This window comes from Prionailurus viverrinus, chromosome C1 (assembly GCF_022837055.1).
Source record: "Prionailurus viverrinus isolate Anna chromosome C1, UM_Priviv_1.0, whole genome shotgun sequence".
NCBI lineage: Eukaryota > Metazoa > Chordata > Mammalia > Carnivora > Felidae > Prionailurus > Prionailurus viverrinus.
In genome coordinates this window covers 141,278,397-141,305,609 of record NC_062568.1, presented here as the reverse complement: position 1 = coordinate 141,305,609, position 27,213 = coordinate 141,278,397, and the positions used below count along the sequence as shown (strand labels likewise).

At 35.7% G+C, this 27,213-nt stretch overlaps 1 protein-coding gene across 1 annotated transcript; it reads left to right on the top strand.

Annotated features, from left to right (window-relative positions):
* Positions 1-3,441: 3,441 nt before the first annotated feature.
* On the top strand, positions 3,442-26,563 carry CLCA4 (chloride channel accessory 4; the record flags this gene model as incomplete). The annotated part of the gene is made up of 14 exons (XM_047868873.1): positions 3,442-3,597; positions 7,591-7,731; positions 7,872-8,019; positions 10,789-10,897; positions 12,442-12,619; positions 12,952-13,170; positions 15,234-15,461; positions 17,546-17,723; positions 19,036-19,142; positions 21,571-21,786; positions 22,381-22,648; positions 24,470-24,640; positions 25,583-25,816; positions 26,172-26,563. Coding segments are annotated over exons 1-14 (2,745 nt in total), but the record flags the coding sequence as incomplete, so codon positions are not given.
* Positions 26,564-27,213: the final 650 nt, after the last annotated feature.

Here is a 27,213-nt window from a genome sequence, read left to right as displayed (position 1 = left end):
TAGTATCTCATTTTCTTAACTTGACATTCTCCTAGTAAGGAACACAAGGAACTTCTCTTATTGATAAATTTAACATGGGAAGAGACAAATCTGTTTCTTTTATGGCTTTTGGGAAACAGTGTTACTCATTCAAAAGTGAATCACCTTGGTTTATCACAGCCAATAAAATTTCTGTGAGAGATAGAATGAGAGTAGGATAGGAAATTATTAACACAGTAAAGATAAATTCTCCTAAGATCCTAAATGCACAACCAAACTGTTAATACTGCATAATAGAAAATCAGTATTCAAATCTAGAATCAATCATTATTCAAATTTTACCATTTTCTTTTTGGGGTTAAGATCTGAAAACTAAAGTTCACAAAAACTGTATTTAAAAGTTGAAGGTTTTTATATATATGAAATGTTTTATACACACCAAACTGATGATTTCACAGACATTACTGTCATAATGATACCAAGTTTTTTTTCTTTTTTTCAAGTGAAACATGTATTAAGATTTAAACATATGTTTAAAAAAATTTAAACATACATTTAGTAACATTTAAGCATATATTAAGAAAATTGTAGAGGGGCGCCTGGGTGGCGTAGTCGGTTGAGCGTCCGACTTCAGCCAGGTCACGATCTCGCAGTCCGGGAGTTCGAGCCCCGCGTCAGGCTCTGGGCTGATGACTCAGAGCCTGGAGCCTGTTTCCGATTCTGTGTCTCCCTCTCTCTCTGCCCCTCCCACGTTCATGCTCTGTCTCTCTCTGTCCCCAAAATAAATAAAAACGTTGAAAAAAAAAATTTAAAGAAAATTGTAGAATGGGTATATGAACATGACAACAATCCTGAATGTGCATGGATGAGATTAGGAAACCTAGTGTATGGTGGTTATCTCATTCTCTTTATTTTATTGTTATTTATTATTATTATTTTTCACTTGAAAAAAAGAAAAAAAAACTTGGTATCATTATAACAGTAATATCTGTGAAATCATCAGTTTGGTATGTTGGATAACAACTAAATTTTTTCAAAGTTCCTTGTCTCAGTAATAGATAAGGAAACCCAACACTTAAGAATGCCTTAAGTGAGACTGTTTGCTTGAGCAGGATTTGATTTAGATGAATTTAGCAAATTCCTTTCTGATTTGTGACCAGCCAGCTTCTGCCCAGAATGTCTGTTCAGGTTGGGTTGATGGAGACAGTGGCCCTTGGGGCTGGACCAGCCAACTGAAAAATCTCTAAGAGGCAGACTCGCAATGAACAGAGATGGCTATGGGATACTAGAGCAGCTTTCCACTTTCCTTTTTATGAAGAGTATTATAAATTCAGCAAGCGATATAGTTGGAAAATAAGTCAAGAGTGTACATTTGTCTCTAATTCCATGGGGGTCCTTTTTCAGGATCCCTGAATCACCACTCCTTTCTGTGCCACCAGGAATAAGTAGAGGGTGATTGTTACAAATACTCTTCTATTTTCATGGAGCTGTATGTGCCCAGTGCTTGTAGGGAGATTTTCCTAATTCCTGTGGCAAAGATGAAGAGCTCTCTTCCAACCTAATAAACAGGAGTTTCCTGATTTTATTGAGAGAGTAATAGCACCTCCTCAAATATCACACAAATGTTAAAGGGGATCTGAGTGTTTCTGGTTTCTCCAACATTTCAAAGGTTTTGAACAAGCTTCTATTTAAGTATTGTGATATGTCATTATTTGGGGTTAAAATGATAACCATTTACTAATTCAGTCAGTCCATCAGTCAAAAACAATTTTCTGAGCACCAACTCCATGGGATGGGTGCATGCTTGGTTTGTTTGAAGACCCCAAGCTGGAATTCAGGGAGAGGTAGGGGGCAATAGAAGAGAGGTCAGCAAGGGAACCAGGGAAAGACTGCCTCAGATATACCTCTTGATGCTCAACCCCTACCACCTCCAAGTAATCACATTTCCCTAGAGTTGCCAGTGTAACAGCTCCATCCTGTATCTTGTACAACATATTAATTTCATAAATGTAAAATTACCCCATAATATTCATGAGGGAATGGAAGGATGGTATAGAATGCTGCCTAAGAGGTCAAAGTCTGGGCACGTGATAAAATGCCTCTCTTAAAGATGCTGTCTTTTGAGAATGCAACATGATTTCCTCCTACAGAAACTCTTCTTTTAAAGATATTTTCAGGGAGCCTGGGTGGCTCAGTTGGTTAAGTGTCCGACTTCGGCTCAGGTCATGATCTTGCAGTTTGTGAGTTTGAGCCCCGCATAGGACTCTGTGCTGACAGCTTGGAGTCTGGAGCCTGCTTGAGATTCGTGTCTCCCTCTCTCTCTGCCCCTCCACCACTCATGCTCTGTCTCTCTCCCTCTCAAAAATAAACATTAAAAAAATGTATTTTCTGGTCTTCTATTTCTTGTTCTTTTTTGGTTTCTGATGAGTTCTGTTTCCTTTTGCTTTAGAATTAGACATTTCTTATTCATCTTTACAAGTTCCAAAACTAACCCCTTTCTCCTTTTTAAAAGAAAAAATTTTATTATATTGTTTGCCTTATAAAATCATATTGCCTTATTGTGAAGTAATTAAATCCATGGGCTTTGGGGTAAGAATACAGTGTTCAGATCCTGACTCTGTCATTTGCTATGTATGTAATCTTGGCAAGTTACTGAAATTGTGTGCCTCAGTTTCCCCATGCATAAAATGAAGATTATATTCATACTTACCTTAGAGAGTTACAGTGAAAATTAAGAGAGAGAATCTCTGCCCTAGTAAGCACTAAATAAATGTTAACTATCAAAATTATTCATTCTGCTTCAATAATAATTAGCACATACCAGACTTTTTTGATATACTTATATAAAAACATTCTATTCATTGTTTACTAAACAGGATTTTTAAATATAATAACTATCAAATCTTCCTTAATTTGTCAAAGTCTTTAAATTTTTAAATTAAGTTTCAAGGCCATCTTACCTAATTTGGTGTTATTTATATTTAATAACTTTACATTCTCTTCAATTATTTATACTTTGGAAATAATCTAAATAATTATTAAGTCTCTCTGTAAAACTGAATAACAATCTTACCATTATTTTTTCTACTCATTTCATTATAATTTTTTTTAATTTTTACATTGTACTGTACAGAAAATACAAGTTATATGTCTATATGTAGGAAATAAACCAGAATTAGAAAATATAAAAAAAATGTTCCAAGAGGGATATGTGTAATTTTTTTATAAAAAGATCAATCTCTTCTATGTTTTAGATCACTTTTATAATAACATACAATAAAATGATTACATAAACTGACATCAAACATTTTACATATGTAACATTGACCTTTATATAAGCAACGTCCCATTATCAGCTGACATTGATAAGGTTTAGGGCTATATATATGGAGAGAGAAACAAAGTGAAAGAAAAGCCTTTTGAACAAACCAACTTTGGGCCAGGAATGCTTTGACAAGAACAATGGGGTTATTAGATTTTGTCTTCCTCTTAGTCCTATACCTGCTGCAGGGGTCCAATACTTCCCTTGTTCAGCTGAATAACAATGGCTATGAAGGCATAATCATCGCTATAGACCCTCATGTGCCAGAAGATGGAAAAATAATTGAAGAGATAAAGGTAAGAAAAAAATTGGATTTCTTCTGTTTGAATTGTGGAGAAGAAAAAAGTTAGTAGTTAATTATTATGGAAACTTCTGAATGCTACAGGAAGTTTAAAAGCAGCATGGTACAGTGAAGACAATACCGGAGTGGCAGAGGGAATGGAAAGTTTTAATAGGGTTCTACCCTGTCTCACCATAAGACCAAAGACAAGGCACAGGGTCGCCCTGATCCTCAGTTTCTTCATCTGTAAATGAACAGTTGGACTCATCTGTTCTTTAAACAATTATTTAATGAATACTTATGACATGTCAGGGAGTGACAACAGTGAACAATTCCTTACCCTCATGCAGTACACATTCTTTTTAGATGATATAGATAATAAAAACATGTAAAACTATAGCAGGTCAGATGGTAATAGGTTTCCATGAAGTAAAATAAATCAACATTTGGGATAGGCAGTGTTGGAGCTGGGTGGGAGGAGAATGTTCATTACTATTTCATGTAGGGCAGTCAGGAAAGACCTCACTGTTGATGTAGACATCTGAGCGGAGACCTGAGATGAGTGAGGGAAGAACACATTGAAAACCTCGGGGAGGGAACAGTAGGTACAGCAAACATGCTTGAAGTGACCATCAGGAGGTGATGAACAGGAAGAAGGGTGGGGAGAGCCCAACATGGAGACATAGAGGACCCAGACCACTGGAAACACTTGGGCTTTTACTTCTGAGTGCCATGGGAATCCACAAAAGGATTCTGAGCAGAGGAGGAGTGTGCTCTCTCATGCATGTTCTGGGATCACTCTGACTGCAGTATTGAAGAAATTCTGTAGAGGGCTTCCATTGTCACTCATCCTACATAAGTCCCATTGCAGCACAGAGATGTGGTGCAAGGAAGCAGTTGCAGGTGAGAAGTAATGATGATGAAGGACAGGGATATTGTGATAGAGATCATTAAAGTGGTATGAGGAACATATTCTGAGGGTATTATAGACAAATTTGCTGATGGTTTAGATGGGGGGTGGGGGGAGGTGGAGAGGAGGAGGGAAAATAGAAGTCAAAGAAGACTCCAAGACTTTTGGCCTGAACACTTGGAAGGATGGAATTATCATCAGTTGAAAAAGGTAGACTATAAGTGAAAATAATGTGGCAGATGGGAGATCAGGAGTTAGTTTGAGGCATTTTGAATTTGAGATGCTTATTAGATACACACATAGATATAGATAAGAATCTGAATTCAAGGGGAAAAACTGGCTGGAGATAAAAATTGGGGACTCATCAGCATGTAGACAAGATTTAAAGTCATGGTAATAAATGAGTTCACTATGAAGTGCAGATGGAGAAGAGAAAGGCTCCAAGCCTAAAAGGAGAAATTTGATTTCTAAAGTTTCTACCAACTGTAACATTTCAAGCAATAGAAATTGGTGTTAACAGCCGTGCAAATCAGCTCTCCTGGTCTCTGACATCAACATTTACTAATTCCTTACATTCAGTTCCTCTAGTACTGTGTCCTTAGGCTCACTGATTTAGCCTTTTACATGTGTGTTCCTATCCATTAGAGACTGATGGGCTGGACCTGGGTGGTGAGATGGTGATTCTGTGGCTGCCATTTATCATTCACTCTGAATAAACTCTTGCAGAATAGCAGTGTTCATTTGTTGATACCTTTTGAATTCCAGGGGGATATAAAAATTATTTTACTGAAGAACAGAGGCTTCAATAGCAGTTCATTCTAGATAGGGTTGACCATGTCTCAGCTAATTCTGCATGATGGCTTCTTAGTGTTCAGGAAGAGTCAGTTTCAAACTTTTCTGACCATCAGAAGTCAGTATTTGGAAAAATTACTTTGCAGTGGCAAAAAAAAAATATTAAAATGTCCTCTATCAAACACCACAAGTAAAAGTTCAACTATTAGTAGATATGCCTAGATTACACAATGTTTCCTGACATTCTCCCAGCCCTCTGAACAGTCCTTGCATTTATATTACCAGGCAACCTTGTAAAATTCTCTCATCCACATTATACAGAAGAAAAAACTGGTATTTGGAGAGTAAATATTTTTTTCTGAGATCACATTAAATAGCACAATTAGAGCTGAGATCCAACCCATGGGATTTGAAGGCTGACAGATGTGGGTTTGAGTTCTGGCTTGTACAAGATGACAAAAATTACTCTTTTTTTTGTAACTAGTGAATCAACTTGTAGATATAACCTTACTCTGGGGATACCATCTGACCATAATAACATTCATGCTGAATTAACTCACAATTCATAACCTGAGATGTTAACTGTCACCTTTCCTTATTCCTTTTATTCATGTGTCTTTTTGGTTTGAAAGTACTTATTTTTTGAAATATTGATAATATTAATCATCTTTGATCCAACTAGGATAATATAGGAATTCTGAGATGGAATTTAGAAGGAATGTTACAGAAATTTTCCTTGGAAAGCCTATGAGAATCATTATTAGCTACCCTAGTATGCCCTAGGGGATCATAGTCATCTGACATAGGATCTATGAAATCCCTCAATGACCTCAGAACATACCACTACCCAAGGCAGATGCATAGAGCTATGGAAACTACAAAGTAAATGGGATCCCTTGGAGTTGTAGAATGCACAACCTACACAAACGTAGCAACCCTACTTTTCAAATACGCACCACAATTCAAATCACCCTATATATTTTTATCTCATAGAAACATAGATAGTCGTCACTTGAAGCAAAATGTGACAACTGGTGAGATCTGAATATTAAAAAAAAAAAAAAAAGAGGAAAGCCATCCTTAGAGAAAAGTTGCTTTAGGCCAGTAATTTCCAATCTACTTTAAGAGATCTCTGAAGCCCTTTTACTAACCCCTAACCAGTTCTTTGGGTCTTCAGTTCTGTGCACTCTGGCTTCTGACTGATCCATGGCTCTAAACCCAATTAGTTTGCTGATCTATTTAATGTATTGAGTAAGCACACTGGACTCTTCAAGAGAACAAGATACAGAGTCCTGGGATTCCTGAAGAAGAAAAATTCTATTGTGGGCTTATGTCAAGTCAGGAAGCATCATGGAGGAAAAGAGCCCACCATGAAGGAAACAACACTGCAGACTGGAATGTTGCCGACAAGATGAAGAGTTTGACATTTTCATCTAGCACCCAATATCCTTCAATTATTCAGTAGTTTTGATTATGCAGAATAGATCTCCATTAAGAAGTATTCATCCATTTCCCCCATTAGACAGTGAGTTCTAGAAAGGGACTATCTCCCTTATTAATCATTATACCTTTGGGTTCAGGATACTGAACAGTATAAAGTGATACTATGTTTATCTTGTTGGCAGAGCATCAAGCTCTGTCTATGATTCACAAAGCTCTGCATCTCCTATGAATTTTGCTATCACTCCACTCCCCAGTTCCCAATCCAACTGTCTCTCCTGGGGGGTGGGAGTATAATAAAAAACCTCTCCCTAAGATCCATTGCTACAGACTGTTCTCCTCAGCTTGCATCAGCTAAGGCTGCTCTGTAATGAGACTTATTAACAGTGATGATATCAGACAGTTTTATGACCGTCTACGTGTACAGCACTTTGTAACTCATTTCATGTTTATGTTAATGCTAAAGAAAGGTTGTAATAGTCCATTTAAGAGATGAAGAAACTGAGCTTCGGAGTGTTAAACTGTCCAACTTCTATTACCCAGAAGGTACTAATGCCAATATTGGAACCCAGTAGATGACTCTGAAGTCTGTGTCTTTGTCATTTTATGTAATTTCTTTTAACACTCAAGAGAAGCAATTGCCCTTTGATGAAGGGTTACAGAAAATTCAAAGCCTGTGATGTGTAAGATTAAGATATAATTTTGGACTGACAGGTGGCAGAACTGGAACTCTGAGGCAGAGACCTGCTCCCTAGTCAGTTGCTTTGTGTGTCCACTCTTAAATTGGGAAATGCCTGTGATGAAACTCTGCCCATTTGGTCCATTGCTAGTTGGCCATACTCACATTTTTTTTTCCTTTAACAATAGGGTATGGTGACTACAGCTTCTACTTACCTGTTTGAAGCCACAGAAAAAAGATTTTTTTTCAAAAATGTATCAATACTAATTCCTAACAGCTGGAAGGAAAACTCACAATACAAGAGGCCAAAACATGAAAGCTACAAACACGTAAGAGTCAAAAAGCTTCTTTTAAAAAATTATATTTTCTGGTGATCCCCAGTTTTTCAGCACATTGATTGTCTTAGAGTGTTTAAGACTGTTATCATTTCTATTTCTGATGTTTTAAAAATATTTTTGAACATTCTCAGGCCGATGTTTTAGTTGCACCACCTACCTTCCCAGGTAGAGATGAACCATATACCAAGCAGTTCACAGCCTGTGAAGAAAAAGGAGAATACATTCATTTCACCCCTGACTTTGTACTTGGAAAAAAACAAAATGAATATGGACCATCAGGTAGGAATTTTTGTTAGAATACATGTGTTGCAAATTATTCTAACAAGCATCTTTGTATCCAGGTTATGGATGTGCCCAAGCCTTGGAGCCAGAGTCTCTAAATTCAAATACTGACTTACCAATTGTGTGTGACCTTGGACAAATGACCTAGTTTCTCTGTTGTTATTTCCTATAATACAGTAAATAAAAGTTTCCTGTCTTGTAGAATTGTTGTGAACACTGAGTTAGATACTCAGTACAACATCAACAGAAATGTGAACACAGGGCAATAATATAATTTTTAAGGTGTACTTTTTAGATTTAATTTTTTTCAGTTCTCCACAGCTGGATATTAATCAATCATAAGCCGCCTCCATGGAAGACAGATGTATGGCAAGCTGAAAAGAGCCAGGATGTCAGTTTCTGGCCAAGAGAAAACATTCATAGGCTGTTAGTTGCTGATATTATTAAGCAACCTATTTGGCTAAACCAGGTGAACATGTCTATAACTGATTATTTTTACCTAGATCAAGGACAATTTCATCTAGTTCTATCTAAAAGTTAAAAATCATTGTTTCAAATGAACTAAAGTATATATTTTTGCATTTAAAAAATGCAAATCATTATTAAAGGAAGATCCAACTCACATGCCACTACTAAGTGAAAACCTACCTAAATCCACATACCCCACAATCTCTCTCTCCCACTGCCCTTCCAATGAGCACACATTAAGTCTCTTGTTTCTGTCAAACATTCAGCTAGCCCTGGTCCTCAGTCACCTAGACCTATTCTCCACCCCAACTTGAAAGTTCCATCATCCCATACCATCCCATCCCAACCTAATCTTACCTCTCCCTCAAACTTTAGCCTGACCATGACTGCTCTCTTTGACACCTCTAATCCTTTGCACCTTTCTAAGATATACTCTCTTTCCTAGCTGGCATATCCAGCAAAATTAGTTCTTTCAACTATAAGTATATATACCTCAAATCCCTCACCATTCATATACTATGTTTCATTCAACTTGCCAAATCCTGTGTACTGAGTTTCCAACCAGTTTTCTTTGGCTTCTGTCAATGTACCTCCAAGACTATTAAAGAAAATTAAAAAACTAATGATATCATTATATAAGCAGATTTCCCAAGCTCAGGGAAGCCCTCAAAGCTATGCAACAATATTTGTATTTGTCTCTTCTTGGCTTCCTTTCTCCTTCCCCATAGCAGCTGTTCTAAAACTTCTACCATTTTTCCCAAGATCTCTAACTACCCTTTTCAATCACATCAACAGATGCCTTGATTGAGAAAATCGAGCCCTATAGTCAAGCTAATTAACATATCATCTCCTCACATAGTTCCCTACCCTTCCCTTCCCTTTTATTTCATGTTTGTGGTGATAGCACCTGAAATCTACTCTCTTAGAAAATTATAGTGGGCATGAGAGGCTTTTTCCTTCTAATGTTTCCATTTGCCTAGAAAACCTTAAGCCAGTGTTTTTATAGTTCAATGCATAGAGTAGTAATTTAAGGATCTTGTTAATATGCAGATTCTGATTCAGTAGATCTAAAGTTGGTCTAAGATTCTACATTTCTTGTTAGCTTCCAGGTGATGCTGATGCTTCTGGTCCAATGAACATATTTTGAGTAGTAAGGACTTAAAGAAGAAATGTGACTTTTGCATAATTCTGACACTTCCCCTCTATGTTTAGATCTCCTGAGTTAGAGTTAGAGAAATACACACGGTAGCAGAACAAACATATTTCTGAATTCCTCTTCTCCATTGCTATTTCCTCTGAAGTTTTTCCTAATATTGCTAAAACTGAAATCTACTTGTTTCTTCTTCCAGCATTTCAAACTATGGATTTACCTTAATTCTTCCATTTACCCTAAAATCCTTAGCAGAAAAAAAAATTTTTTTAATTCCAAATCCCTCTCTTTGAGCTTTTCCTAGTCAAAGACTACATCTTATTCATCTTTGTATGTCCTAGTACCTAGTACTTTGCATATCTAGTGCCTAGAGCCTAATACTTTGTATTTTCTAGTAATAACATATGCTGAATATGTATAATTAATAATAATTATTTTCACATAATCAATGCTGTATGTGTTAAGTACTATAAATTAATCACTTTATTTGGACATCCCCCCAAATTATCTATCGTCTATAGCAGTGTTTTTGAATGCTTTTTTTTTCATTATCCACTCCCTCAAGAGAATTTATAGACTTTTTTTTTTAACTTTATTTATTTATTTTGAGAGGGAGGGAGGGGCAGAGAGAAAGGGAAAGAGAAAATCCTAAGCAGGTTCCACGCAGTCAGCACAGACCCGGACCCGGGGCTTGAACTCACGAACTGTGAGATTAGACCAGAGCTGAAATCAAGAGTTGGACACTCAACTGACTGAGCCATTCACATCTTTTAACTAATCACATCCTAGTGAAATATTAATACCAAAGATATGTTATTTATCCATTTATGTTTTGGTAAAAGCAAGCTTTGTAGCGCTAAAAGCCATTGTAACAACTAAGACTTTTTGCCCCCCAAAAGCCAAAGCTCAGACTATTTTGCTCATAGCATACATATCATAAATGTTTTCTTGATGTAACATGTTGTGTAATAAAAACATAATATACTATATAATGTAATGCAACATGTTTTTTATAAATAAAAATACAAATGTTAGCAGTTATTTAAAACCTAAATATAACTTTTTGACTGAAACAGTTTGTTAAAATATTTGAAGGACAAATTTTGTCACTTGAATTATGATCATATATTTGAAATATTTTCCTACAGATAGACTGCTTGTCCATGAGTGGGCCCATCTCCGCTGGGGAGTGTTTGATGAGTACAATGAAGATGAGCCTTTCTACAGTGCTAAGTCAAAGAAAATTGAAGCAACAAGGTATGAACATTGAAATTTTCTTAATTACTCCAGGCTATATCTTCTTATTTTCCTTAGTTTTATTTCTTTTAAATGCCAATAATTTTTTTTATCCCGATGCAGATAATAGATGCTATAACACAAAACAGTGTGTCTGTTTCTTTGTTTTTGTTTTTGTTTTGTTTTTAGAATATGTACCTTAAAAGTAGCTGATTTTCCATTCAAAATACACATAACTTCAAGAGCATTTGGTAGCGATTTGGCATATTTTTATACCTCTCTACCATAGCTGCCAGAACTCATTTGTGCTGGAGTTGTACTCTGTGTAAAGGGTTGTATAGTATATGGCAAATCAAAATAATTTATACTACACAAGAATGAAAAAAGTGGTTAAAAAATAGTGGTAAATGCAAGCTCAATAAGAAATCAACTTTCAAAGGGCCAATTAAGGATTTCTTGGGTTTTGTAAAATTCATTTAAAAATACCAATCTAACATCACAGTTAATAATAGACAATCCTGTTAGTTCTAAGATCAATAGAGCAAAATGGTTGTTGGTAATTGGTTTAAAATTAGATGCCATCAGCTTACTCAATCTTAGATGCCCTGCAAGGTCTGTGGACTTATCAAAAATGCACAAATTGAAAGATACTTGATTTCATTGAAGTCCCTTCCTTTGCCCATTTGCTTCACCAGTTGCAGCACACATATTTAAGGACTATTACATTGATTACATTTGTTTACACCATATTCCCCCTAAATGTCTAGTCTCTGCTAAAGAATATTCATCATGGTTGTTAATGTAGATAACATTATGTTCATGGAGTTCTGGGGAGTAAGAGGCATACACATATTTAGGAGACTCTAAATAACTGAATGAAATCTAGTAATTGCTTCTTAAATTTGAAATGGAAACACATTGAAAAGATGGGATAATATTCACATTCCAGCATATTTATTGTAATCACTGCTACCTGTGGCCAATTCCATGCAATAAAACATACGTCTAAAATAACCCCACCAGTAGTGACTACTGTCCTAGGCAGTACCTTAGTCTTTCCTTCAAGCCACATTTTGCTTTAGATAAAAATGCTCCTTGAAAAAACAAAATATTTGTAGCTATGCCACATCCCATTCTTTTGGAGATATTTTCTTTGAGAAGAATCTTACAAAGAACTTCAAGCTAAGGTGGCACCAAGAGTAAGTGTTTTCACAAGTTGCCTTGTCCAGATGCCTACAGTGCATTTATCATCATAAGGCCACCAGAAGAGATATTTGGAAAAGGGGAGTCCCCAGCCATTGGGTTTAACAGGACAGCAGCAACTTTAATCCCAACAGGGAACTCAGCCATTACATATACTAGACATCCCACTTAAAATTTCTTTCTGCAATTTCTTGAAAAACAGGTAACTGCTCTGATAGGAACACTTAAATGTTGCTGCCAAAAACAAGATGTGTGTGGTACATAAATAAGAACAAAGAAAACCTTGATGGAAAGATTACTTAAGATTTTCAAACATTTTGATTGTTAAGTTGCCTCAAAGACTAACTATTATATATTTTCAGATGTTCCACAGGTATTACTGGTATAAATAGAGTTTATAAGTGTCAAGGGAACAGTTGTACAACTAGAGGATGCAGAATTGATTCTAAGACAAAACTGTATGAAAAAGATTGTCAATTCTTCCCTGATAAAGATCAAACTGAAAAGGCATCCATAATGTTTATGCAAGGTATTAATTCTGTAAGTATGCCAATTGTGAGTTCAGAGCATATATTTATATTCAAAGGATATGTTATCAAGTTTAAAAAATACCTGTGCAAGTTTCCTGAGAGATTAGATATATTAATATAGAGTTCTTTAAACATTAACTGGCACATAGTAAGCACTCAACTAGTGTTACCTGTTATTACAATTATTCAAAATTCATATTACTATTATATGATTCCTCAGTGAATCTTCTTTCATTAAATAAACAACATGTTTGCCAAGAACATTTTTTATTTTTCAGATTTGTAGTTGAATTTTTAAATACATTGTATGTAAAGGTTTTTTTCATTTTATTAATCTTTTAGGTTGTTGAATTCTGTAATAAAAAAAACCATAACCAAGAAGCTCCAAGCCTACAAAACAAAATGTGCAATTCCAGAAGTACGTGGGAGGTGATCAGCAATTCTGAGGACTTTAAGAACACAACATCTATGGAGGCACCACCCCCTCCACCTGTCTTCTCATTGCTGAAGATCAGAGAAAGAATTGCATGCTTAGTTCTTGATAAGTCTGGAAGCATGAATGTAAGTCTGTGGGCCGATTTGTTCCTGGATATAGGGACATGAAAGTGATTGAATAGCTAAGAATACTCTAAACACTACCTGCTTGTTCTAAATTGCATGGTGGCATAAATACTGTTACCTCCTATGACCATGATCTCAAGAGGAGCAGTGAATATTGTAATGAAAAAGTGTGGCAATGGAGTTAAAAAGACCTAACTCAATATCCAACCCCAGAAAATGGAGAGTTTATTGAGGAGTACTTTTAGATCCTTTAGTAAAGGCTTAGTTAGAAGATCAGTACTAAAGATTTTTAATATGGGCATGCTTTCTAACCTTGTCTCTGTTATCTACTGGAAATACTTAACAGACATAAGGAGAGAGTGGATTGGGGCCTCTGAACTCCATTTCAAGTCAAGGAACAAGATCAACCAGGAGAACTGTTAACATGCCTTTACCTTATTTGCATCATCTATATAAATGACCCCTTTATGCTCGAAGCCACAGACCAAAAGTACCACCATAATAAAGATACAGTCAGATTCAGCCATTTATTCCCTCTACTATCATTCAAGGAATGGAAGGCATTGTGCCAGGGTCTAGGAGTACAAACTCACATCCTTGAAGAATTCGCTGCTGAATAGAGAAAATGTTCTCTCCCTTTCCATTACCTGGCTAACTCATACATATTGTTCAAGTTTGGTAGAGTCACCCATTTCCTCCAGGAGGAGATGGGCTGGGCTTCTAGACTGGGCTAATGGGCCTTCTGCTGGTTTCCTGTAATGACCTGTGCAAACCTCTATTACTATATATCATATTGTAATTACACATTTCTCTCCCATTAGACTAGTCCTCTAGGACTTAAAACAGTGTCTTACTCATCTCTGCATCCCTGTTACCTAAAATAGTGTTTATCTCGTATAAGCACTCAATAAATAATTGTTGAAATGGACTACAAATGAGCAAACATAATGTGATAAGGCACCCAGAAGGATGTCACATTAGAAGCAGAACAGAGCATGCTGAAGATCAAGGTGAATGTCTCCAACAAACCACTCAGTTGAGTGGTTACTGAAAAGCACAGAAGATGGTGCAGCTGAATGAAATAATCCTCAATAGCAAGTTTCAGAAAGAACATCAGGATGCTAGACACCTATACATAGAAGTATTCTAGGAAGTGTTGCTGAGGAGAGACAGAGTTCCTTATTAGGAAAAGATGAGCAGCCTCCTTTGGACAAGATGTGGGCAAAGCTAAGTTTAAAGGTAAAACAAAGGGGTAGAGAGAGAGCCCTCAAAGATGGAAATGTAAGAGAAGTTTTTCACTGTGGGTTGGTTCTAGAGAGTTCAGAGGGAAATTTGGATGTGTGTTGGGGGGAGGTTTCACAGATCAGTTGGTGTTGAGGAACTGGAAAAGACAAACGTACGAAGAGGCTTACATTGAGCATTCACCTAGGAAAGAGGGATGTGAGTTTTAATGAGTTGTCAGAGAACCAATTCCAATTAATCCATTGGTGGGGAAGTGATGGGAAGAGGTTAGAAGCAGAAGAGGTAAGGCGGGGGGGGGGGGGGGGGGGCGGGGGCAGTAGGGACTGGGCCTCTCAAAATATAGCTGCAGCTTGAGTACGTTTCATCTTTTGGGATGTCCCCAAGTGGATAGGGAGACTTCCATTTCTAGATGGAGCCCATGATAAGTCTGGTTTGATACTGTGGGACCTGGGGAGTGGTTTCATCTTGATACAACTGGAACAGAGGATCTCAGGAGTTATTAGGCAGTCTCTAAGCGGTAAGTCATCACCTCACAATTGCAACCCAACCCCCACCCTACCCTCCACCTCTAATTTGGGTGCTTAGCAGCCAAGAATCAGCTCTAGCTAAAGCCTATGTTCCTTACTATACCATATGTGTTCCAGAATACGACTATATTTTTCAATTTTATCAATTAAAAGAAAATTGCCTTCTTTAATAATACCAATTACCATTGACAAAAAATCAATGACAAATTTTATTCACTCATTTTGTGTGATCTGCAATTATTTTCCAATTGAAAACCCCTTGGTTGTTTTCTTGATTTTTTTTTTTTTATTCAGAGTTTTAATCGCCTAAATCGAATGAACCAAGCAGCAAAACACTTCCTGCTGCAGACCATTGAAAATGGATCCTGGGTGGGGATGGTGCACTTTGATAGTACTGCCAATGTGAAAAGTAATCTAATCCAAATAATAAGCAGCAAAGAAAGAAACAAGCTCTTGGAGAGCTTACCTACAGCAGCTAATGGAGGAACTTCCATCTGTGCCGGAATTAAATCAGCATTTCAGGTGAAGATCATATTGCAAATATAGTTTGTTCTTTTTTAAAAAATTAAAGTATAACTGACATCCAATATCGTATTAGTTTCAGAGTGATTTGATATTTTTATACATTATGAAATGATCCCCATGACAAGTCTAGTTACTACCTATCATCATACAAAGTTATTACAATATTGGTAGCTATATTCCCTATGCTGTACATTATATCTCCATCACTTATTTACTTTATAACTGCAAGTGAGTACATTTTAATCCCCCTTACCTAGTTCCTTTCTTTTTTTATGATTAGGACATTTTTATGTCAAATGCTGCCACACATACTTGCTGCCTAATTTTAACATGACTAATCCTAAGAAGTGCAGGATGAACTAAACCCATAGAAAAAAATTCATTTAATGATTTTTAATGGATCAGTAAATCAATGAATAAACGGATGAATAACTGACTATTAAAATGCCACTAGAGTATAATCCCAATGAGGTCAGGGACTTTTTCTGTCTTGTTACACCATGCAGTAGTCAGTGCTCAATAAGTATTAAATAAATACATGTGCTTGGTCAACAAAACTCAATTTTTTTAGACAATGAAGCAAGTTATATGGTATGATTCCATTTTGGGCCAATCTTCATTTCAGTTTCTGTGACACTAAGTTGGGGAAAACTGATGTTTATTAAAGTAGATGTAGCAGGGGCCATTAGTCATAGGGTCAGGAAGTAACATCAGAGTACTGGCTCTACTACTTACTAAGTGATCTTGGGTAAAGTTTTCAGTCTCTTTGGATTCCCAGTGCCTTATCTATGGAATATAGGAAAACAAGAATGCCTACCTCATAGGACTATTATGAAGGTTAAATGAAATACTACATTTATGTATGTAGAACAATATCTTTTATAAAGAGTAAATATATATATTTCACAAATGCCATAATAATGACAAGGGTCATATACATCTGGATAAAAACAAGATTCACAAATATATTATATATTTCACCCAAACATGCAGGGGGAACGTGATGGGGATGCTGTATAAATGCAATGAGTGTATTAAAGAATTTCCTATTTTTAGTGTGATTTTAATGTATGTCAAAGCATATTTCACATATATTACAACATATATTAGCCATCATTTGTCTAAAAACATGCAAAAAATTGAAATGAAGCTGGTCCCTTTGTTCCCTGATGCCAGCTTTATTAGGAGTATCTAAATTCCAAACCCTCTTCTATAAATCTACACACACCTCCACTCCGAATTCACGAAAGCCACTGATAATCTGTCATTTGTTTCCCTTTGGCATGCACTCAGTTTCTCAAAATGGTGTACCAAGAATCCACTACGAATTAAAGCTGTCAGCAATGAAATATAGTTGCTATCCTGGGATAAATTCTTTTTACCCTCTCTTATAGGCACCTAGATTCAGAACTCTGAGTTTCAAACTGTTTGGCTTTATAATAAATGGGTCCAAACCACAAATAGAACTCAATTTAAATAAATATAATCTATGTATTCTCTAAGCACCACCAATACCCTTAGTCTTGTGCTCTCTACTATTAGAAGTAAAACAAAAGTTATATAACAAGATCCCTAACCTTGACCTTCTTAGAACTTTCTATATCTTTTCTTTATATTAAAGGTTCCCTAATTTGGAATCATTAACTTTTTTAAAATGTTGAGGTGGAGTTTTAATGCATCTAGCTGTATATGCAACAGACTTTATACACTAATGGCTTGTTAGAGGGCAGTCCAGTCAGAGAAAACAGAGACATATTTAATGCCACATTCTGCAATTATATTTTTGATGTCGGTTGACCTGAGTCCTCAGACTGAGATGGCATTATTATTTAATCCAAATAGAATTTTCCACAGCCCTGCACCCACATAACTTCATTTGAGCAAGCATTCCCGAGGCAGATAGACAGAAAATAAAATCATGTTTATGTTCGCCTAAAAATTGTTGATTACAGAATCTGATTTTAAAAGAGAAGCTATCTCTTCTGCACACTTTTGTTTAATTTCTTTGCACATTTTTTCTAATATCTCATAAGTCTTTTGATCTTGGAACACTTATAATTATGCTGTCATTACATTTGCAGGTAGTTAGAGAAATTCACCCCCAAATAGATGGATCTGAAATTGTCCTGCTGACTGATGGGGAGGATAACTCTGCAAAGAATTGTATTGATGAAGTGAAACAAAGTGGAGCTATCATTCATTTGATTGCTTTGGGACCATCTGCTGATCAAGCAGTCATAGAGATGAGCACTTTAACAGGTGAAATATGATCTATATATTATTGTCCTTTGACAGCAATGCATAAGTGTAAAGGCTAACAACTGAACAATTTCTCTCAAGCTCTTGCCCTGTGGGGGCTATGCCAGGACCTTGGAACCAGAGTCAAACCAGACCTGCTCTCTGTTCTCAAGGTGCTCACAGTCCAGCTGGCTGAAGAGACAAATAAAACTTCTAATCAGATAGCATAATCAGATAACATCCCTCCATGACAGGATAAATATATAGAAATAAAGCACAATGTGAGCAGGGGAAGCCATTAATTCTCCCAGGGTTGTACACAGTCAGAGAAAGAAGGCATGAGAGATGAGATGACTTCTGAGCTGGGCCATGAACAAGGTGTTTACTTCTTCTGAAGAAAGGAGAAAAGATGATCAGGTCATGAGCAAAAAAAAAAAAAAAATCATGTTGGAATGACAGTGTAAGGCACACGGAGAGATACTGGGAAATCCATGAAACCGGAGCAGAGGCTTTGGGGTAGGGTTGGGGAGCAGATGGGATTAACAGAGGCTCAGGCTGAATAAATCTAAATAACAACAAAACTTCTAGATGAAGTACAGGGAAGATGCTATCTTAGATATAGAGACATACAATGAAAATGGACCAGATGTTTCAGTGCCTTCTTAAATGCAGTAGAATAAACAAAACCTGTAACATTATGAATATCAATTATTGTATTGGGTTGAATTCTAATGCTACCAAATATATACTTGCTTTTTAATGCTTAGTTGTACAAACTCCCATTATTTCAAAGTACTTTCGTGACCATTGTAAAATTTATTTCTGTCCCAAGTATCCCTCTAAAGTAATGCTTTTTTTGAATTTTTCTCTATTGCTTACCATTTTTCTATCTCTCCATTGCCAGTTATTGTAAGGATACATCAATATGACAGCTCTTTAAGCTTTCTAAACTGATTCTGACACACTTTGGTTAAAAATCTGAAAGCCAGAATTGTTATAACTGTATCTTAAATAAAAGTGAATAATTACGCTAAAGGGCTGTGAGATCTATGAACTTTAATACATGGAACTGTAACATCTTCTTTCATATTCTATGAATATTTCATGCATTCCAGCCAGGAATATTTCTATCAGTGAGGTATAAAGGCAGCTTACATTTTCTAGTTATGACAGTTTTAAATTAATATTTCATTGTTAATCTTTACACATGACTGATTTTGTTCTGTTTTAATAATACATACTGAAAGTATGATTTTGTTTATCCTATTACCTTATTAATGTGGTAAGTATGTATTTTCTAGAAAGAAACCTATTTAATGTATTTACATTTTAGGAGGAAACCATTTTTTTGCTTCAGATGAAGCCCAGAACAATGGCCTCATTGATGCTTTTGGGGCCCTTGCATCAGGAAACACTGATATTTCCCAACAGCCTCTTCAGGTCAGAGAATCCACCCCTCAGATTTTGGTGTTTACACTTAGCCATAACAAAGAGAAATAATTCAGTTGTTAAAAGTTTTGAGTCCTATATTTTTCTCAAAGTAAATTTTTAATTGAAATTAAAATCTCAATATGAAATAGAAGTTATTCTTTAGATATGGCCAAATTAAGTAGTGAAGTAGCAGGTATACTTTTTCTTTTTCTTTTCCTATAGAGCTTGGTTAAGGGATAACATCAAAACTGAATACTGTTAACTTTTCTTCCAAAAATAGATTTTGTCCAATAATTTAGCATCCATTTTGCTATAAATGCATTAAAAAATTCCATTCTTCCAAGATTTCTCCCACCCTTCACTGCTGTAAAATAGATTTGAATTAGATGAATTCACTCAAGAATCTGGTTTGGAGATGAAAGCGATGTATCTTGGAAATAATTTATCAGAAAAAAGAGAGTGAATAACTATTGCATATCTACAAATTTAGGGCTTATCTTACTTCTTCAACCACTTTTTTTCACTGGCTTTTTATTTTATTCATCTGTCTTCTGAATGCCACTTCTTTTCTCATTTGCGTATCAGTAACACTACCATTTTCTGTATTTAGATTGAAAAGTTTTTACACCTTTCTTCATTCTTAATTCATGTACCATGTAAAATGTCAGCATAGCCTGTTTCTTTCAAAATATTTTTTACAAAATTGTGTTTCTATCAATATCCATTCCCACCAAGTGCGTATCACTTGTATTCCATCTTACAGTGCCCACCATCAACTTGCCATGATCACCTAGACAAACCTAGTTTCCTCTACTCTTCAACAATGAAGAGCAAGAAGGTATAGGATTCAGAGTTAAGATAATATGTGCTGATTGGTTTGGAGGTTGGGTTTGCAGCTTTGGCCTGAAAACAGTTTAAAAATTCATCTGAGATCTAGCTTGGTGGTGTATGGAGAATAAAATGATGGAGAATAATGTACATTTCTGAAAGTTTCCATCTGTATGACTGAGAAAATGATGACAAAATTGACACGTAAAAAGGGAGAACTGATTTTGAGGATATTATTTTCTGCTCTGTTTTAACCTTAGATTTTGAGGGGCTGGTGGAACATTAAAGTGGAATGTTCCAAAGGAATTTTAAAATATAAAAGTAGAATGTGGGAAGTCATCCAGAAAAGAGACATTTGCATGCAGGATATGCTTAAAGTTTCGAGAATGGCTTTATAAATGATGTGGAAGGGGCAGAAATATCTGCACCCCTCACTCAAAAAGTGTATAGTTTAAGTAGAGAAATAAAAAGAAAACACATTTTTGAAAGATTAACCTCAATTTGTCTTGGGAGAGAAGCGTGAGAACAGTTAGAGGTATGTTGCGATAATCTGAGTAGATGAGAACTTGGATTTGGATGGTGGCAGTTAGAATACAGAGAAAAGGCTGCATCTCACTCTTTACTCAGTTATTTTCCCCTAGTACTACTCTGTAGCCAAAGCTTTCTAATTTTCTTAGACTTTCCTGAAAGTCTCTCTCATTCAGATTTAACTTAATAATAATACATGGTCTACTCAAAGCCATGTCCACTTAACACAGAACTGAGATTTTTGTGATTGCAATGATGTTGCAGTGGTAGAATTCATTCCCCTCTATAAGCACTGGTGTGAGAGGATCTTTGGTTTAAAAGACTGGTTTAGAATAGAAATGAGATTTCCCATCATTCCTGAAATGACACATTTTAGAAAGTACTTTCTTGATCCGTGGATAAACTTGGCTTTCCTTGACTGAGAACTATCCACAAAGACTTGAAAAACTTTCTTTGAAGCTCTTCTCAAAGAAAGGTCCTATCTTTCACATCTCTTCTCAGGATTCCAATCTTTGTAAATAGTTTGCCCTCTTTCTACTCCTCTTGGACTGTTTACTGTCCAGTGCTACTCACTCTATCATGTGTGAAAATTATTTCAAGATTTCACATCAGGAAAATAGCCCTGTTTGCTTCTCTCATAGTTTGCTAATCTTGTTTTTCTCCGTTTAGGCCCCCTTTTACTGTATCTCTACTCAAATACTCTAGCCACAACCCATAAGTATTTTTTAGGTCATCATGAAGATGGATAAACTTAGGGTGATACACGCACACCCTGTAGCTAATTCTTCTCTTCTGTGTCCTCAAAGACAATTGGGAAAAAAATAACAGGGCCATATCTCCAACTATAAAACCCATTCTCCTGCTTTAATGACTTTATTATGCCCTGTCCTTCCCTCAGACTCTATATTTCTACACTTTCTGATGACAACTGTCACATCCCAATCAGCTTTCAGAGATCACAAGCCTAAGGTAGTATGCCCTACATAAGCTTGTTCTCAGGCCAGAAATTAAAAACTACATTAAAAATGAAAACAGAAAAAATTACCTCTTCTCCAGTAATTTTTAAAATATATTTAAACAGCTTGAAAGCAAAGGATTAACACTCAACAATAATCCCTGGATGAACGGCACTGTAATAATTGATAGCACCGTGGGAAAGGACACATTCTTTCTCATCACATGGGCCAGACAGTCTCCCATTATTTCTCTCTGGGACCCCAGTGGAACACCAATGAGAAATTTCACAGTGGACACAGTTTCCAAAATGGCCTATCTCGGTATTCCAGGAACTGCAAAGGTAAGCAATCAGCTTTTAGACTTCCTTGCAAATTTGTTTTGGTAGCTGAAAATACATTGTTTACTATCATAACAATAGGTGTCAATACTTGTATCATCTTCAAATTTACAATAAAATAAAATGTACTTTCTATGCCTGTGTGGTCCTGAAAATTATGGAGGCAGGAAAAAGAAAGAACATATGCATTAGGAGAAAGAGAAGAGAAAAAAATGAGGTAGGCTAAGAATAACTTTGAAGAAGCAATGTAGAGAGAATGTGTGCAATTTGGTGTGTAGATAGCTATTCAGTCATTCCTGATTAGCACGACCAGATCTTAGAATCTGTGGACTCTGAGGTCAAAGAATAAGGCCAAGACCAAAGCAAACTTTCCCAAACTTATTTTTCCTAGCTGACATTTCCCAAAGTTTAGACACCATGCATGACAACGGCCAGGATACCCTATCTAAACTGCCTCAATTCTCATCCTTTTACCTTCAAAATTGTCAAAACTTGTTTATTCTGTGACATATTTATAAAATGTATTTAAGAGTTGGACAATGAAAGCACAGAAAAGCTTGATCTTGGATATTTAATATATTTCCATTGAATTTTTAGGTGGGTGTTTGGACCTACAGTCTTCAAGCCAAAGCAAACCCAGAAACATTGACTATGACAGTAAATTCTCAGGCAGCAAATTCTTCTGTGCCTCCAATCACAGTGAATGCTAAAATGAATAAAGACACAAACAGTTTTCCCAGCCCAATGATTGTTTATGCAGAAGTTCTACAAGGGCATGTACCAATTCTTGGAGCCAATGTGACTGCTTTCATTGAATCAAGTAACGGAAATATAGAAGTTTTGGAACTTTTGGATAACGGTGCAGGTAACTCACAGGTTTTTGTGAATAAGCCTGTAATTTTATAACTCAGGATATGTTATGGGTCCCTATAATATTGTGGGGCAGTGGGACAGACTCCAGAAGAACTGATGCAGATTATGGATGAACAGCAGAACCAGCAGGAAATTCTATCCACATAAAACCTACAAAGTACTTAACAAGTGTCCTGCACATAGTATGCACTCAATAAATGTTATTTACTGTCATTATTATTTGTCATCTGGACAACCAATATCTGTTACTCATCAAGAACGTCTCATTTAGGAGACTGAGAACAGCATCAAGAATTCTGAGCAAGTTTCTTAGTTGCACATCATCAGAAAGTCTAGCCAGAGTGAGTGAAGCACAAGCAGCCAGATGGGATTAAATGGTAGAACTTGAGCCCCTGGCAGAGACGGAAGAACAGGCAAGAATAATTCCCAACAGCTGGAAAAAAATGTAAGATACAGTCTTGGGAACTAAGGTCCAAGGGCAAGTAGAACAGCCAAAACAGACAAGAGATATCACCAGAGATCAGATGCCAGGTCTGAATGGCAGGAAACAAGATACAGAGTTGGCCATGCCGTGGTCTATATGGGTGAATAGTACCTTTTTCCTAGACTCTGGATTGTCCTGGAAACTGATCCTTCTTTTGAAAGGACCATAAGCAAGGAAATTACCATATCGATAACCTCCTGAGTTGTCAGAATTTTCTAACAGTGTCTTGCAATGTCAGTCAATATATAATCAACCAGGGTTTGCCCTGTAAAATTTTATAAGGTAAAATTGTTCTTTGGTGCACCTCAGTGCCTTCATCTGATATAATAATATTTTCCTCAACTATTTCCTGACTTTTCCTTTTCCTAAACCCTCCCAAGCTACATTAAAAGTTAAAGCATCTTGTTTCATTTCTAAAGGTTTTACCAGATGGCTACTTAGCTAATTTGGAATGCCTTTACCTAAGAAGGTATTGGTGATAAACAATGACTTGGAGCAGGGGTTCTCAAACTTTAGCATGCAAAGGAATCACCTGAGGGGCTTGTTATAACACAGAATGCTAGGCCCTTCCATAGAAGGTCTAAGTAATTGGCATTCCTAATATGATCAAGAGACATGTACATGGTGCTCATCCAAGGACCTCAATTGAAGAACCTTTATCTTAGAGTGTTAAACCCCCTGAGAAATTTGTCTGTAATTTAATGAATAACTCTAGTACTGGTGACATCAAGACATAAACTTATTATACAATATTCCTGATCTCCCCAAATGTTTATTATAATAATAGATGGGGTTTTCCACTATCAGACCAGAGAGTTAATGGATCATAGAACAAGAGGTGAGGATACAACACACACACACACACAAAAAGAGTGGTTGAAGAGAAGTCAAAATAACTAATTCTTAGGTAAACATACTGAGAATTAAATTGTTATGCCAAGATACGTTTTTTTAGCGTGAATCCTTTTGCTTTTAACAGGAGATGACATAATTATGTGTTTAGGTAAAGTAAGAACTGCAAGAAAACCATTTGGTTAAAACATGGTAAGAAGAGTACTAAAATAATAGGCATAGAAGTTGATAAAGTAAAGGTACTTATTATATATATATATATATATATATACATATATATATGATATATATGATATATCAATTAAAGAAGATACTGGTTTGTAAAGCATAACAGAACTATTCCCCAGTGGGTCAATCACAAAATAGAGAGCCTAATCAAGGGGATATGCTTATAAAGTCCATATGCTTGGCTTAGAAAATGCATACATTTTTCTTTTTCTTCACAGTAATATTTTATTCCTTCATTTTTATAATAAGGTGCTGATTCTTTCAAGAATGATGGGGTGTACTCCAGATATTTTATAGCTTATTCAGAAAATGGCAGATATAGCTTAAAAGTACGGGCTTATAGAGGAGCAAATGTGACCACACAAAACTTAAGGCGTCCACTGAATAGAGCCGCACATATACCAGGATGGGTAGTGGATGGTGAGTAATGATATCTGATATCTGGTTTGAATAATTGTAGTTAACATGATTAAGGCTTCAAACACTTTATAACTCAAGTACAGCTTTTCCCATTTCTGAAATGAAGTTCTCAGTCATACTGTGTTTGCCTCCAAATTATGCTAACCTTTTTACAGTATCTGGCATCTAGTAAGCACTCAACAAATGTCAGCCATTATTATATTAGTTTGGAGCACCTTACCTATATTAACAACAATATGTCAAATTTCTAACTCAGATAAAGAAAACATGCTAATGTGTTATGTACCTAAGCACAAGCTAGTGGCAGAATTTATTCTTCAGTTCACATAGATACTGGATTCAGTTCACAAAAACACCTAAATGAGTAAACACTTATTTTGATGTTTTGTTAAGTCAAAAGGGAAACTGTGTAGGGTAAGGTGATGATAAGGATTAAGTATGCATTCTTTGTTAGCTTTCCTTCAGTCCATTCCTTACCATGACTTTTAGGGGTTCTCTGTTGGCAACTGGAATATAACTTGAATTATTATTCCTTAGCACTTGTAGCAGAGAGCAAGGGAAAAACCTGCCTTAAGCATTTGAAAGGGAAACAGTAAAAATTTACCCAGGTTCATTGCTAGCTTGGAGATAATTTGAGAAATAAAGCAGTTCTTGTTTTTAAGGGCACATATTGAATTATACAACATTATTCCCATTCAGTGCACCCTTAATTCCAAGCGATATGTTATATAATTCTATCCTACAATATCGTGGTCAGGAATGCTAAAGAAAAAAATTCTGCCACCAATTGGATGCCTATGACTTTGTCACCAAACTTAGTAAAATGTGATTGTGTATATGTATGAAAAGGGAGCAGGGAGATGTAGGATGAGGAATTCAATTCATTGAGTTCTAAAAATACTAGTAGAGATTTGCCATTAAATATAGCAAATTTTAATGCAGGGAAAATTGAAGGGAATCCACCAAGAGTTGAAATTGATGAAGATACTCACACAACCTTGGAGAGTTTCACCAGAACAGCATCTGGAGGTGCATTTGTAGTTTCAAATATTTCAAAACTTCCCTTGCCTGATCTGTACCCACCAAGTCAAATCACAGATCTTGAGGCCACACTTAATGGAGATGAGATCAATTTAACATGGACAGCACCAGGAGATAATTTTGATGTTGGAAAAGGTAAGGATGAAGTGACATGTAGTGTTGATTAAGTGAAAGGTGCTCTTTGCAAAAGCAAGGGTATAAAGGTGGGTGGGAGGAGAACAATTTTTAATTGACTACTCAGTGAAGTATTAATTTTATAATCTGATATTTTCAAATCAATCAAACATGACACATTTTAACCTGGTCCCGCTTTTCAAACAATGAAGATAGTATTTAGCATATCAGAATTAAGTTCTCATAGAAAAATTAGTACGGTTTTGGCTATATGTATAAGCTTTGCATAACTAAACATTTTGAGGAGAATAGATAAAAAGGAATTTAACATTATATGCTCTAGTTTCTGAACTACATGTAATTTTTTTTTTCTTAGTTCAGCAGTATATTATAAGAATAAGTGGAAGTATTCTGGATCTAAGAGACAATTTTGACAATGCTCTCCAAGTAAACAGTACTGATCTGCTACCAAATGAAGCCAACTCCAAAGAAACCTTTGCATTTAAACAGGGAAATATCTCAGAAGAAAATGCAACTCACATCTTTATTGCCATTCAAAGTGTGGATAAAAGCAATTTGACATCAAAACTATCCAACATTGCACAAGTAGCTTTGTTTATTCCTCAAGCAGAACCAGGTCCTGATGAAAGTCCTCCAAATCCTAGCCCTGATGAAAATCAGCCTAATTCCAGGGTTAACATTGTTATTTTGGTGTTGTTAGTGGTTGGATCTGTGGCAATTGTTAGTACTATTATAGGTGCCACCATTTATATATTAAAAAAGAAAAAAAATTCAAGAAGACCTAGAATAGGATTTTAAAAAACATCAACAGCAAAACTTAAGGATATTTCTGAATTTTTACATTCATTTTGTGTGACTACGAATTCATAAAAATAATTTTAAGAGTTCTAGAAGGGATACCTGGATTAACTATAAACATGCAGGGGTACTTGGAAAATTATAGGTCAATATTAAAGGTTAAACTTTTTATTTACAAATTATTTTTCATAAAAAATGAATAAAGATCCTTTTTCATATTGATACCTGATATTCATATTGATTATTTGATACAAAAGTTTTCTAGAATGATAATTCAAATTCCATCAAGAAGTTAAGATTATCTATTTCAGTAGTCAAAATACAAATATAATTTGGGATGAGCACTGGGTGTTGTATGGAAACCAATTTGTCAATAAATTTCATAAAAAAAATTAAAAAAAAATACAAATATAAGAGCAAATAAACAATATTTGAGAAAAAATGAATTTGGTCTTGGTACTTTTAAGTATAAATTGATGTTATTACTTTCATCTAAAGTCTCCACTTATATATTACTATATACAACATGAACAAGATTGTTGACATGGAAGATAATAGCAAAAAACTCAGTTACCATCTGTCAATCATAGTTTTTCCTA